General features: G+C 39.2%; 1 protein-coding gene across 4 annotated transcripts in view; it reads right to left on the reverse strand.

Moving 5' to 3' along the window:
* The window catches only part of khdrbs2 (KH domain containing, RNA binding, signal transduction associated 2), a 184,414-nt gene that overhangs the window by 73,671 nt on the left and 96,263 nt on the right, over positions 1 to 14,480 (reverse strand). For all 4 annotated transcript variants that reach the window (XM_061910378.1, XM_061910374.1, XM_061910376.1 and 1 more), the window contains exon 4: positions 14,026 to 14,172. In XM_061910378.1, coding sequence (XP_061766362.1) covers positions 14,026 to 14,172 — 147 coding nt within the window. The remainder of the gene's footprint in view (positions 1 to 14,025; positions 14,173 to 14,480) is intronic.

The following is a 14,480-nucleotide window of genomic DNA, read 5'->3' on the forward strand; positions in this document are numbered from 1 at the left end:
TTTTAGAGCAAATCTCTTGCAGCTGTTGAGTAAAAGCCTACAGGCATCAACCAAAACTGTACAAACAGTAATGTGCAAAGAAGAAAACACACAAGGTGTTTCAGTAAAGCAAAAAAAAAAAAGGATGTGTCGGTTTTTCTCAAACTCAAATTCTTGACACGAACATATCACGCACGAACAGAAAAACCCTCATGACAGACGTCCAAAACATTTGACACGGCACACGCTCGTATTCCTTCATGAATTAATACGCCCGACAGCGTTTTGTTGGTTTGAACTAAGACTGGCAGATCTTTTAATTGGAAAGCTGGCAACTTATTCAAAGAGCTTTAAAATGTGCCAGACCTTGTAAATGTTGACTGTTGACAGAGGCGCTAGCATGAGTACACAGAGATAAACTGTACCCTGGCTCTTCGGGTCGGACTGTTTGCTCACTGAGATTAATTCTGACCATGCATGATGCGCTACGCCCATCACGGAGCTCAAATTGGATGTTTGAAGGGTTAACCCTCCAGGTAGGTCAATAGAGTTTTTATAACCTCCTTGGCCTACGGTACCTGGTAGAAGCTGCTGCTGCTGCTAGTCCTGCTGTTTTTTCGCTTCTCAAAAAAAGCTCTTTTGCCCACACTACATGTGAGGCACATTCTGTTTCTTCCTGTCTGTCTCAGTGAATCTCTTATGCACAACAGACCACCGCTGAACGAACTGGTTGTAGAATGTAACCCTGAAAACAATTCCAACTTTAACTGCAGCCTCAGTTGCTATGTGGAGTGGTGCGTTCCATCATTTTCAGCAGACTGCATTTCAAATTGGTTATACCCCCCCACTCTTCCTCTCATGCGAGATCCTCTCAGGAACGGAGCCATACGAATTCCTTCACTACTGATTTGTTCTCCGTGGAACTAAAAAATACAATACGATAATCTCACACTATGGTAGGACTGCGAATATCAGTGCTCCTCACAATACCGTAGGCCGGGGGTCGGCAACCCAAAATGTTGAAAGTGTTATGATCCGCTGCCAGGATCAAACCATTTTCTAGTTTTGTTCCGTTTTTGTGTCATATTCTGTTTACCAAGTGGAGGAGTTGAAGTACCTAGGAGTCTTGTTCACGAGTGAGGGAAGAGTGGATCGTGAGATCGACAGGCGGATCGGTGCGGCGTCTTCAGTAATGCGGACGTTGTACCGATCTGTTGTGGTGAAGAAGGAGCTGAGCCGGAAGGCAAAGCTCTCAATTTACCGGTCGATCTACGTTCCCATCCTCACCTATGGTCATGAGCTTTGGGTCATGACCGAAAGGATAAGATCACGGGTACAAGCGGCCGAAATGAGTTTCCTCCGCCGTGTGGCGGGGCTCTCCCTTAGAGATAGGGTGAGAAGCTCTGCCATCTGGGAGGAACTCAAAGTAAAGCCGCTTCTCCTCCACATCGAGAGGAGCCAGATGAGGTGGTTCGGGCATCTGGTCAGGATGCCACCCGAACGCCTCCCTAGGGAGGTGTTTAGGGCATGTCCAACCGGTAGGAGGCCACGGGGAAGACCCAGGACACGTTGGGAAGACTATGTCTCCCGGCTGGCCTGGGAACGCCTCGGGATCCCCCGGGAAGAGCTACACGAAGTGGCTGGGGAAAGGGAAGTCTGGGTTTCCCTGCTTAGGCTGTTGCCCCCGCGACTCGACCTCGGATAAGCGGAAGAAGATGGATGGATGGATGGATTCTATTTACCGTATTTCCTTGAATTTCCGTTGGGGCCCTAATGAATTTAACACCTCTTCTCACTCCTGCGCTTACCAAAGGCATGCGGTAAAAGTAAGCATGCGCTAATTATTTTAAAACCTCTTCTCACTCCGGCGCTTACCAAAGGCATGCAGTAAAAAATTGAGTGTGATGTAAGCTTGGACCTTAAATCCTACTGAATAGCTCTTAATCTTCTTCCCTTTATGCGATTTCAAATTACCGGTATTGAAATCAGCCTCCTCCATTTTGAAAATGATGACAGGGAAAGTGTCACTCGTGACGTCACGAGTTTGACCAGGCGGTAATACTAAGCATGCGCTAATTAGTTTGCGAAGCGAGTTTGAGTCGGCAGTAATTCAAGGCAGGCGCATACTAAATGCCCTGCGGCAATTCAAGGAAATACGGTATGTTTGACTTCCTTAGTTCCTGTTTGTTCTGTCACCATGGTTTCATATTAGTTCCACCTGATACTCGCCGTTGACGCACACCTGTTTCTCTTGATTACCGCTTTATTTAAGCCTGCCCTTTTGGTTCAGTCTTTCTCGCTTCCTAATTTGCTTAAACGCAACAAGTGACGACTGCAATTCTATGTTTCTACTCGCTAGCTTTCGCGCTATGCATTTGATTTCCTCTAGCTCTCATGCTACTAGTTTTTGTTTTCCTTTTTGTGCCTCGTGCAAGTGATTTCTGTTTCTTAGCCAGTTTGTTAGTTTGAATAAATCATTGTTTCATATCTCCACGCTGTGTTCGTTGCCCGACTGCATCCAAGGAAGAACTAACCGGCATCACCATGCCCAGCAAGCGTTACAGAAAGAGCCATATTGGACCAAAAATACAACAACAAAAAAATCTGTCTGGAGCCACAAAAAATTAAAAGCCTTATATACAGTAAGTGTTATAATGAAGGCAACCCATGATGTAAGTGTCTATATTAGCTATATTAGCCTACTATCAAAGGTTTACGCAAAACTTAGTTGACAGAAATGTTGTATTTTAATTTTTATTGTCCACATTTTTGTAACATTGGAAATCATTAGTAAAATGGAGGCTTCTCACAGGATGACATAACTTCTAGAAATTACTGGCTCCGAATGGCCAAATGTATAGATATGTGTGTCCATGTTTTAGGAAATGGCGGGCTGTCTTCTTTTAATAGATAGATAGATAAATAGATGGATAGCACTTTTTTGATTCCTTCAGGAGAGTTTTCTCAGGAAAATTTTAATTCCAGCAGCAGTGTACAGAATGGAGATTGAATTTAAAAAAGTAAATGTAATGCAAAGTGAAAAAGTAATGGATTTATTACAATCTTTGCAAGCTGGGTAACATTTGCTGTGGTCTGGAACAATATGGCACACAAACAACTATGAGAAATGCAGCCAATACGACATACGGATAATGTGTCATGAGACACGCACATATAAATAAAATACACAGAGGACATAAGTAAAAAAAATTAAATTAACTCAAATATACCAGTCCTAATGATGCAATATGTACATACAGCTAGCATTGATTAGCTCGCAGTCATGGATTGACCAAATATGCCTGATAAGCACTCCAGCAAATCAATAGCATCAACCAAGCTCTCCTTTGTGCATTCACGCACAGCATAAAACATTTGGTGGACAAAATGAGACAAAAAGGAGTGGCATAAAACACGTCTTTCTGTGGCAGCATCAGAGAAAGTTGTTCATGTAAACAAACGGCGATGAGTTTAAGGATCGCTGAAATTAGTAGGGCAAAACGGTGCTTGCCAAATACTCTCATCAGTGAAGCATGTATAACATAAACAGTAGGCTTTCTAACAATTAGGAAGGTTTGTGTCATGTTTGTCCTCTTACAGAAAATATAGTCAAACAAAAAATCAATTTTTTTCTTCATCTTTTTTCATTGTCACACATCTCTGAAAGAGGTCCAGGGAGCCACTAGGTCGGGACTTAAGAGCCGCATGCGGCTCAAGAGCCACGGGTTGCTGACCCCGCCGTAGGCAATAAATGGCTCATGATAACAATAGCTCAATATTTCTGTGTTTATAAGGGTGAAACAAAACAACTTACATGTTGCAAAACCCATATCCAGCTTTTTCCTACCCACACCATAAAAGCCAAATTAAGTGCACGCTTTTGATTTCAACTACTCCCCGGAGGCCGTTTGTTTTTTGTTTTTCTTCTACGATTTTGGCCCAGTTGTCAGCCATGAGAGGTGGGCGTGAAAGGCAGGTATTCTAATGTTAGTATCATTATGTGCCAATTGTTTATGTTGCCGAATCCCATACCGATCATCCATGAGTCCGATTGGCCGTTACAAATACCAATCACATGTTTTAACTGTATTTATGGTGAGTGTAATTGACAGTTAACAATATCAACACAATATTAAATTAATTCATTATCGTCTTTTATTACATACAGCTGTTTGAGCAAAGCAACATCAGTTGTACACTAACTAAACACAAGCTATGCACTACTCATTTAAATCATTTGGTTTTTGCCCTCAAAATCCTCCTTTGTCTAAGAAATGTCTCGCTGAGTTAAGCAAAAACTACGAAAAAAATATTTTGAGACGATAAAAATATTAAACTAATCCCTCTAGTATTGATCATATACTGATTATACATTTATTATTGACACCACCAATTTATGGATCGATTTGCCTTCCTCTTACGTGTTATCTACTGCCTGCAACAATGCTGACAGACCAACAGGAACATTATCCTCTCCCTAGACTCTTTTATTTTACTTGTTAATTTCCTGTTAATAATCTAAGTTTATTGATGTATTTTTAGCAGCTTCACACTGTATATGGAGAAACATAATTGGCTGTTAGCCGCTTATTAGCTGTAAGGCAGGGGTGTCCACACTTTTTGCCCTGGGGGCCGTATTGAGTTAAAAAAAATGTTGTCGAGGGCCAAAAACCAAATGCATGTAATATAACTATATATGTATATAGGTAAATGTATGTATGTATGTATGTACATTATGTATGTATATGTATACACATAATATATATACATATATTCTGTGTATATATATATATATATTCTGTGTGTGTATATATATACATATATATATGTGTGTGTGTGTGTGTGTGTATATGTATGTATATGTGTGTATATACATATGTATATATGTGTGTATATATATATATATATATATATATATATATATATATGTGTGTGTGTGTGAGTGTATATGTGTATATATATATATATATATGTACAGTATGTGTGTGTATATATACGTATATATGTGTGTATATATACATATATGTGTATATATATATATAAGTTTATATATATATGTATATATAAATGTATGCATATATATATATATATATATATATATATATATATATATATATGTATGTATACAGTATATGTGTATATGTATACATTATATGTACATGTGTCAAAGGGAATACAAATACATTTGTTTGTAATCAGCAATAGTAGGCAAAAGCCATCACATACTTTTTCAAGAAAATTGGCAGATAATGATCCGTGGTCAATCATTTGGCACACCCCTACTTATTAACAACAAATTACAATGACAATAATGTAATGACAGAAAATACCAATAATTGGAATTGAATCAAAGAAAGAAGACAAATCACGGTTTTGTATCATTACCTAGCTACCTTCAGCAAAGTGTTATTTATTTATGCTAACTTTGATAATAGTTCTTACATAATCTTACAACAAACATACGCATCTGTGGCGGATAAAGTTACTTCCTTGGTGGTAATTAAAAATATTAATTCATATCCTGTTCAGGGTTATGAGTGAGATAGAGTAAATCCCAGCTGTTTTTAGCAAAAAGGGGTTACACCATTAACTCAATGTAATGTCAAAAAATCGGACAAAAAACAACAACATAGAAATGCAATCTTCTTAATAAATTACCTTTGTTGTGCTATCCATACATGCAAAAATGTATCTAAACTCCTGTCAGCTACATCGGCAAGTGATCACCGTTGGATGCAGTGCAATTACTCTTCTTTGAGCTTCTTACTATCACATCAACACTGCTTAAGACCGCTACATATACTGCTTGGTGAACATAAATCTTCACAGAGCACAGCAGGTATTGTTCATGAAGCTTATCAGCTAAAGGAGCTTTGCAAAAAAATCCCCACAATACATGCCATCCTGCATAACTTCTTTCTGGAAGATATTCTCCCAAACAGGTTGTGACTGTTTATTCATAAGCACACAGCTGTTGTGTAGTTTTGTATAGTCACCCACTAACTTATACTTCCTAAGACTGCAGGTTGTAGATTTGGATCATTGGTGGTTCGCCTTGTCTTTGGGTTGAGTACGCTGCTGAAGAACCTGTGTTAGCGCGAGGTAAATGGATTCTAGCCTCTGACTGAAATAGTGACCTGGGGTGGCCATCAGTAATAACGGTCAGCTTAGATGACAATTAAGTCAGTTTATATGACAATGATCAATACCAGGGGTTTTCAAGTGCTCTTGGTATAGGACCAACATTTCCCTACGGTCATTCATCATTGTCACCAGTCACCACCCACCAATATTGAAGTCAAACCAAGCACATTAATGTTTTTGAAAAGGCTAGAAAGTCGTGTTTAACGCCTACATTAACAAAACCACAATGTGCATTTCATCATTTCCTGTACACTTGTGGAAAGAGTTCTGCAATGATTTAGAAGATTTGGACTATTTTGACTTCAGGACCCGAACATAATCATCTGCTTGCCGAGATCGTTTGCTTGAATACAGTCTAGTGTGATGCGGTAACCAGACGAAAATAAGGCAAGTACGATTGCTTGCAAGAATTACTGAATACCAACAGAATGTGCAGAAAATAATGTTTCTGTATGCTGAGGTAGAAGACCTGGACGAGTGCCAGGAACCAGGTACTTTCCGGAAGATGATGTTATGACCATTTGGTATCAATCAATTGCTACACGATATGTCATTTTCTCTACTTACTCTATATTTTTAACTAATTATAAAAAGGCAACTCATACACCAAAACACGGGAAGTGAACACAATTCTTACTGACAAAATATCACATGGACTGTATGCAACTTATTCAGTTACATTTTCCCATCCATCCATTTTCTACCACTTATTCCCTTTGGGGTGGCGGGGGGCGCTGGTGCCTATCTAAGCTACAATCGGGCGGAAGGCGGAGTACACCCTGGACAAGTCGCCACCTCATCACAGGGCCCAGTTACATTTTTCCAAACCAAAAATATAACAAGAACACCATCAACTACGAACCCCGTTTCCATATGAGTTGGGAAATTGTGTTAGATGTAAATATAAACAGAATAGAATGATTTGAAAATCCTTTTCAACCCATATTCAGTTAGAATGCACTACAAAGACAAGATATTTGATGTTCAAACTCATAAACTTTATATTTTTTTACAAATAATAATTAACTTAGAATTTCATGGCTGCAACATGTGCCAAAGTAGTTGGGAAAGGGCATGTTCACCACTGTGTTACATCACATTTTCTTTTAACAACACTCAATAAACGTTTGGGAACTGAGGAAACTAATTGTTGAAGCTTTGAAAGTGGAATTCTTTACCATTCTTGCTTGATGTAGAGCTTTAGTCGTTCAACAGTCTATATATATATATATATATATATATATATATATATATATATATGTATATATATATATATATATATATATATATATGTATATATATATATATATATATATATATAAATGATAAATGATAAATGGGTTGTACTTGTATAGCGCTTTTCTACCTTCAAGGTACTCAAAGCACTTTGACACTACTTCCACATTTACCCATTCACACACACATTCACACACTGATGGAGGGAGCTGTCATGCAAGGCGCTAACCAGCACCCATCAGGAGCAAGGGTGAAGTGTCTTGCTCAGGACACAACGGACGTGACGAGGTTGGTACTAGGTGGGAATTGAACCAGGGACGCTCGGGTTGCGCACGGCCACTCTTCCACTGCGCCACGCCGTCCGTATATATATATATATATATATATATATATATATATATATATATATATATATATATATATATATATATATATATATATATATATATATGTATATATACTTTGGCTGCCTTTTGTCTGTTCATAACTTTTATGGACATAATTTCTAGGCGTAGTCAGGGCGTTGAGAGTATCTGGTTGGGTGGCTGGAGGATCAGGTCCTGTTGGCTTCATCTGGCCAAGATCTTCAACTCTCACTGGATCGGTTCGCAGCAGAGTATTTAGCGACTGGGATGGGAATCAGCACCTCCGAGTCCATGGTTCTCGCCCGGAAAAGGGTGGAGTGCCCTCTCTGGGTTGGGGAGTAGATCTTGCCCCAAGTGGAGGAGTTCAAGTACCTCAGAGTCTTGTTCAAGAGTGAGCGAAGAATAGATAGAGGGGTCAACAGGCGGGTTGGTGCGGCGTCTTCAATCATGCGGACGCTGTATCGATCCGTTGTGGAGCTGAGCCGGAAGGCAAAGTTCTCAATTTACCGGTCGATCTATGTTCCCATCCTCACCTCTGGTCATGAGCTTTGGGTTATGACCGAAAGGACAAGATCACGGGAGGTGTTTCGGGCACATCCAAACGGTAGGAGGCCACGGTGCAGACGCCGGACACGTTGGGAAAACTATGTCTCCCGGGTGGCCTGGGAACGCCTCGGGATCCCCCAGGAGGAGCTGGACGAAGTGGCTGGGGAGAGGGAAGTCTGGGCTTCCCTGCTTAGGCTGCTGCCCCCGCGACCCGACCTCGGATAAGTGGAAGAAATGGATGGATGGATGGATATATACTTTGGAGCCACTGCCTCGAAGAAAATGTTTGCTTTGGTGCTTTTCTAACAGGCCTCGGTGCCCTAAAATATGAGCCCTCCTTTAAGGCAACACTTGCCTTGACCTTAAAAAGTTAAAATTCGAGGCCTGAATTACTAAATATATTGATTAAAAATTGCTTGTCAGTCTGAGGAATTCGTTTGATGCTCGGACTTGTCACTCACCGCCGTCTTGCTACATGTACATGCAGGGTGTGCGTGCATAGACACAAAAGCAGTTAAACCTTTTTCACAATGACTTCCTACACTGTAAAATCTACATCCCGTGTAATGTATTCGGATGTTATTTATTTTTGCTAATCAAACTATAAAATACAAAGTCATACTGCGAGGCTTTTCAGACAGAAGGTGTCTGTTAGCAACAAGTCAAATGCAACAGATGTTTTAATGCCCTGCTGAATTAACTAATGTATCAGGCTGCCAAGATGGAATATTAAATATCCAAGCTCAAAAAATACTCCAAACTGGATTTGCAGACAAAACAGAAGGTAATAAAGACCTTTACAACAAAGTACGTTTTTCTGGAGAGGGATAAGCACATGTACTTCAGCTACAAATAAAAGATTAGACCTAACTTTATTTAATTTTGTAACAGTAAACACTCACGGGACTAAGAAGAATTTGAGAACATTATTATTAAAGTGAATAATTGTCTTCTTTTTCTTGTTATCCCCTTAATGAGCGACCTGTATTAACATTGATTAGAGCATACGAATTTGAAGATGAAAAAAACAAATCCAAAGGCAACAGTGCCTAAACGGGCATAAACATCACCGCACATCACTGCGTACCATACTAAAACTTTCAGACACAGTGTGTAGACAAAAAAGTGAAAACGGACGCATTTTGGCTTAAAGGGGAAGCTATAACATTGAAACGCCCTCAGGAAGAGGTGCTTTAAGACATGGCGAGCTAAAGTCCAGCCGCAGTCTGCAGTGTTTTAGCTACTACTAAATCACTAATCCTCGCCTCCATGGCAAAAAATACAAGTAAGTTTCTTACGAGTATCACCCCTGCAGGACGAGGAAAAGCAAAACAGGCTTCACTCTACACCAGGGGTGCCAATTACGTCGATCGCGAGCTACCAGTCGACCACGGGGGGTCTGTCAGTCGATCTCCAGCCAGGCTTTTAAAAAAAATAGACCTAAAAATTAGTGATCATCAATCTTCACCAAGACGTCACTTAAATGACATTCACGGTACCGGAGGGTCTTGTGAGATGACGCTGGCTGCTGTAAGATCATTATTATTAAAATATGACCGAGAGGAAGGCAAGAAACACTTTTTATTTCAACAGACTCTCGCGCCGTACCTTCCGTCAAAACTCTAAAGGTCGACTGCACATTTCCTATCTTCACAATAAAAGCCCTGCTTCATGCTGCCTGCGCTAACTAAATACAGAGTCTCGGAAAACTGGCGTGCACAAGCGATCCCTCAGAAAGCTGGCGTGCACATCACTTGTGCACGCCAGCTTTCTGAGACTCTTATTTTGTTAGCGCAGGCAGCATGAAGCAGGGCTTTTATTGTGACGATAGGAAATGTGCAGTCGGCCTTTAGAGTTTTGACGGAAGGGACGGCGCGAAAGTCTGTTGAAATAAAAAGTGTTTCTCGCCTTCCTCTCTGTCATTTTTTCATAATAATGAACTGGCAGCAGCCAGCGTCATCTCACAAGACCCTCGGGTGCCGTGAATGTCAATCAAGCAAGCTACGGAATTTGCCGCCAATGTTTTTCTTGTAAAGTGTATGGAAGCTGGATGAATTAGATGCCAAAAACCAACCACTTTCATGTGGTATTGTACAGAAAGGACAACTTTTTTTCTCCTCCATTTGAAAATGTGGGCGTTATCATCATTACTGTCTGATTCCAATCAATGTAAGTCATCAGAATCAGGTAATACACCAACTTATATTCTTGTCTTTGTGAAAGAAAGACATCTATATGTGTTACACATGCTTGTATTATCATTAAACACATTTAACTTGTTTACAAAAATGTGTCTTTCATAAATAAATAAATATAAATGATATATATAAATGAGGTAGATCCCCTCGAGTTGGTCAATTGAAAAGTAGCTCGTCTTCAGAAAAAGTGTGGGCACCCCTGGTCTACACTGTAGCTCACCGGCATCACAATGTAAAAAATGCCATTGGTGGATCTACACCTAGCTGACATTCACTGTAATGATACCAAGTACAGGAGCTTATCTAGTCGATACTACTATGATTATCGATATTTTTTAGCATCACAAAATCTCTTTTCATTTTTCTAAAATTTATATTATGTTCATAAACTCAGGAAATATATCCCTGGACACATTCGGACTTTGAATATGACCAATGTATGATCCTGTAACTACTTGGTATCGGATTGATACCCAATTTTGTGGTATCATCCAAAACTAATGTAAAGCATCCAAACAACAGAAGAACAAGTGATCATTAAATTTTAGCAGAAGTGTAGATAGAACATGTTAAAAGAGAAAGTAGGCAGATAATAACAACGAATAAACAAGTAGATTAATTATTCACTTTCTACCACTTGTCCTTAATAACTTTGACAAAATAATAGAATGATAAATGACACAATATGTTACTGCATATGTCAGCAGAATAACTAAGAACCTTTGTTTGTGTTGGGAACTCGCATGGCTGCCGTATTCGTGACTCCAAGGTGCAGGAACCGGGAGAGCGAAGAGAAGGTATGAAGAGTTTTAATCTAATGTAACAGAAAAATTGAGCAGTCTTGCAAAAAAGGTTCCAAACAGAGTGTGATATTCGAGCCCTGAGGAGTGCTCGAGTGAAAACATAAATAGACATGTGTTGATTGGCAGCAGGTGTGAAGCAGCTGCCAATCAACAGCAGGTGAGGTGAAAACAGTGCTCCGCGGAACAAACAGGAAATTTAACAAAATAAGAGCACTGACAGGAAAAAACGTATTTCCTTGAATTGCCACCGGGGCGCTAATTAATTTAAAACCTCTTCTCACTCCTGCGCTTACCAAAGGCATGTGGTAAAAGTAAGCATGCGCTAATTTTTTTAAAACCTCTTCTCACTCTGGCACTTACCATTTGTATACAGTAAACATTTGAGTGTGATGTAAGCTTGGACCTTAAATCCTACTGAATAGCTTTTAATCTTCTTCCCTTTATGCGATTTCAAATTACCGGTATTGAAATCAGCCTCCTCCATTTTGAAAATGATGACAGAGGAAGTGTCACTCGTGACGTCACGAGTTTGACCAGGCGGTAATACTAAGCATGCGCTAATTATTTTGGGAAGCAAGTTTGACCCGGCAGTAATTCAAGGCATTCATGGGGCGGAGGCGTGGTTTGGGAGCGTGGTTTAGAGGGGAGGGGTGTATATTTACAGCCAATTTACCAACTCGAGTATTTCATATATATTTCATATATATATATATATATATATATATGTATATACATATATATATATATATATATATATATATATATATATATATATATGTATATACATATTTACATATATATATATATATATATATATATACATATATATATATATATATACTGTATATATATATATATACATATTTACATATATATATATATATATATATATATATATATATATATATATATATATATATATATATATATGTATGAAATACTTAACTTTCAGTGAATTCTAGCTATATAAATTTATTTTATTATATATATAAATAAAAATAATAAAAACACAGTTGTTCTACTAACTCTACTGTGCTTGCTGGTTACTAAAAAAACACACACAACAACACTTACCTCTCACTATTTAAGTAACGTCACTTCTGAGTTTCCAGAAGATGGCGCCAGTATGTGCTTTGCCCTGCCGTCTCTTACTGTCAGCTCTGTTCGTTTTTGTGTTGTTTGCGTCTATTTTCGTCTCTGTCAGCTCACTGCTTGTGTATGACCGCCAAACACTGTTGGATCTTTGCCCCTCTCCCACTGATATGAACAACTTCGACGTTGGTTTTTCGACGTCCCAGTCAGTTTTTTCACCTGGCCGGATTCCTGCCTTCCTTTCCCGCCTCGTGGCTCTTCTCCCCCGCCACTTGCGGGCTGTGTGTCGGGCCCCATCTGGAATAGCTGCGCCCATGGACGTCCTGGCCCCCGCCAGGTTCGGTCTTGTGAACGCAAGATCTTTGACAAACAAAACGTTTATCCTGAAGGATTTCTTCACTTCCCGCGGAATTGACTTCCTCTGTGTGACGGAAACATGGCTGAGAGCCGGTGAGTCCGCCCCTCTTAATGAATTTCTGCCTCCGGAGTGTTCCTACTTTCATTCCCTGCGGTCGGCCGGCCGAAAAGGAGGAGGGTTAGCAGTCGTTTTTAAAAAATGACTTTAATTGCCGTCAGATCCGCCTGCAATCCTTCTTTTCAAGCTTCGAACTGTCTGTGCATGTTTGAGCGGGGGTGGGGGGCGTGGCCTCCAGCTCCTGCTGATTTTCGAGAGAAAATTTCTTCCGGGAGGTTTTGGGGAGAGGCGCTGAATTCCGGGAGTCTCCCAGAAAATCCGGGAGGGTTGGCAAGTATGCTTGTCATTGTTATTGTAAAGTTGACAATAAAATATGTTGGCATTAACGAACCAATTTTTCATTGAAATGTTTCCTTTATGTCTGAAATTATAAGTCCAAAAAATATTTAGGAAACATATTTTTTTTAGCAATACTGTCCAAAGAACACGGTCGATAAATTGGTTGACATAGTTGGTTATCGCCAAAAGCTGTAGATACATATTCTAAATCCAATGTCGTCCATTATACTGATAGAATACTTTTGTTGCAATAAACACATTTTTTTACTACATCTTGCAGTAATTAGGAACACTTTGTATTTGCTTGATTCATATAATGATCACACATACACCACATACACATCAACATACAGTTCACAATAGTCTCAGTGCTCTATTTCAAGGCTTACAATTGAATAATAATATAACAAATACACTAGTTTGATCAATGGTTTCTTTCCAGATGGGCTCATTTTGCCTAATAGTCATATATGTTTAAAGTGCTGCGAGCATATGCAGCGTCATTATCCTTCTGGCACTGAATAAGAAAGCTGAGGCATTATGGGGAAACAGCATGATCCCCATAAAGCAAACTGATGCAGCTTGTCACATTTGCAAAGTTTGATTAATATTTACAGCTTAGACGCACGATTATAAACCAAGCATATTAATTATTTCCAAGTTCTCCAGGCTATTCGTTTGTTGTTCAATACTGCACTTAAATTGCTGAGTGTAATGTTTTTATTCCTCAGTAAGTATAGGTTTAAAGGAAAAAAAACATCCAACCAAAGCTAATTGCTTCAGTGCAAAGAAACTAAGTACTTTGTCTTTGTGTCACTAAAACTATTGAGTCAAAAGTAATTTATTTTGTAACTTCTACAAGGGATTAAGTTATGGTTTGAAACAATGATGTAAAGCAGTTCACTTACTGGAACAAGGAATTTCTTTATCTCCTCTAAGGCGTGACTCATACGGGAATAGGCCTCACCCGGTGGAGCAAAGACCTCAATTAACACATGAAGATCGTGACTCAGATGTGCATATTTGGCCTCTCCGCTTTTCCTCAATTCTTCTTCCTGTGACATAGAAAGACAGCAGTTTTAAGAATGTGTATCACAAGAACAATGCATTGACCCCACAAACTGGATACAAATGATCACTGCAACATTTACCATTGTCAAGTGCTGGAGAACAATCAAACGTATACTTTTATAATGCAAAATATTGTTAATGGGTAAAATAATAATAGTAATTAAGAACAATAACTGAACATGTAAATTATATTCAAAAGTCAATTATATTGATACTTCCAGGGGTATTCATTTAAAAATGACTTTATTAACTGTAAATTTGGGTATTTTTATGGTGTAGTATTTTCTAACAA

Source organism: Nerophis ophidion, linkage group LG09, assembly GCF_033978795.1.
Source record: "Nerophis ophidion isolate RoL-2023_Sa linkage group LG09, RoL_Noph_v1.0, whole genome shotgun sequence".
In the NCBI taxonomy this organism is placed as follows: domain Eukaryota; kingdom Metazoa; phylum Chordata; class Actinopteri; order Syngnathiformes; family Syngnathidae; genus Nerophis; species Nerophis ophidion.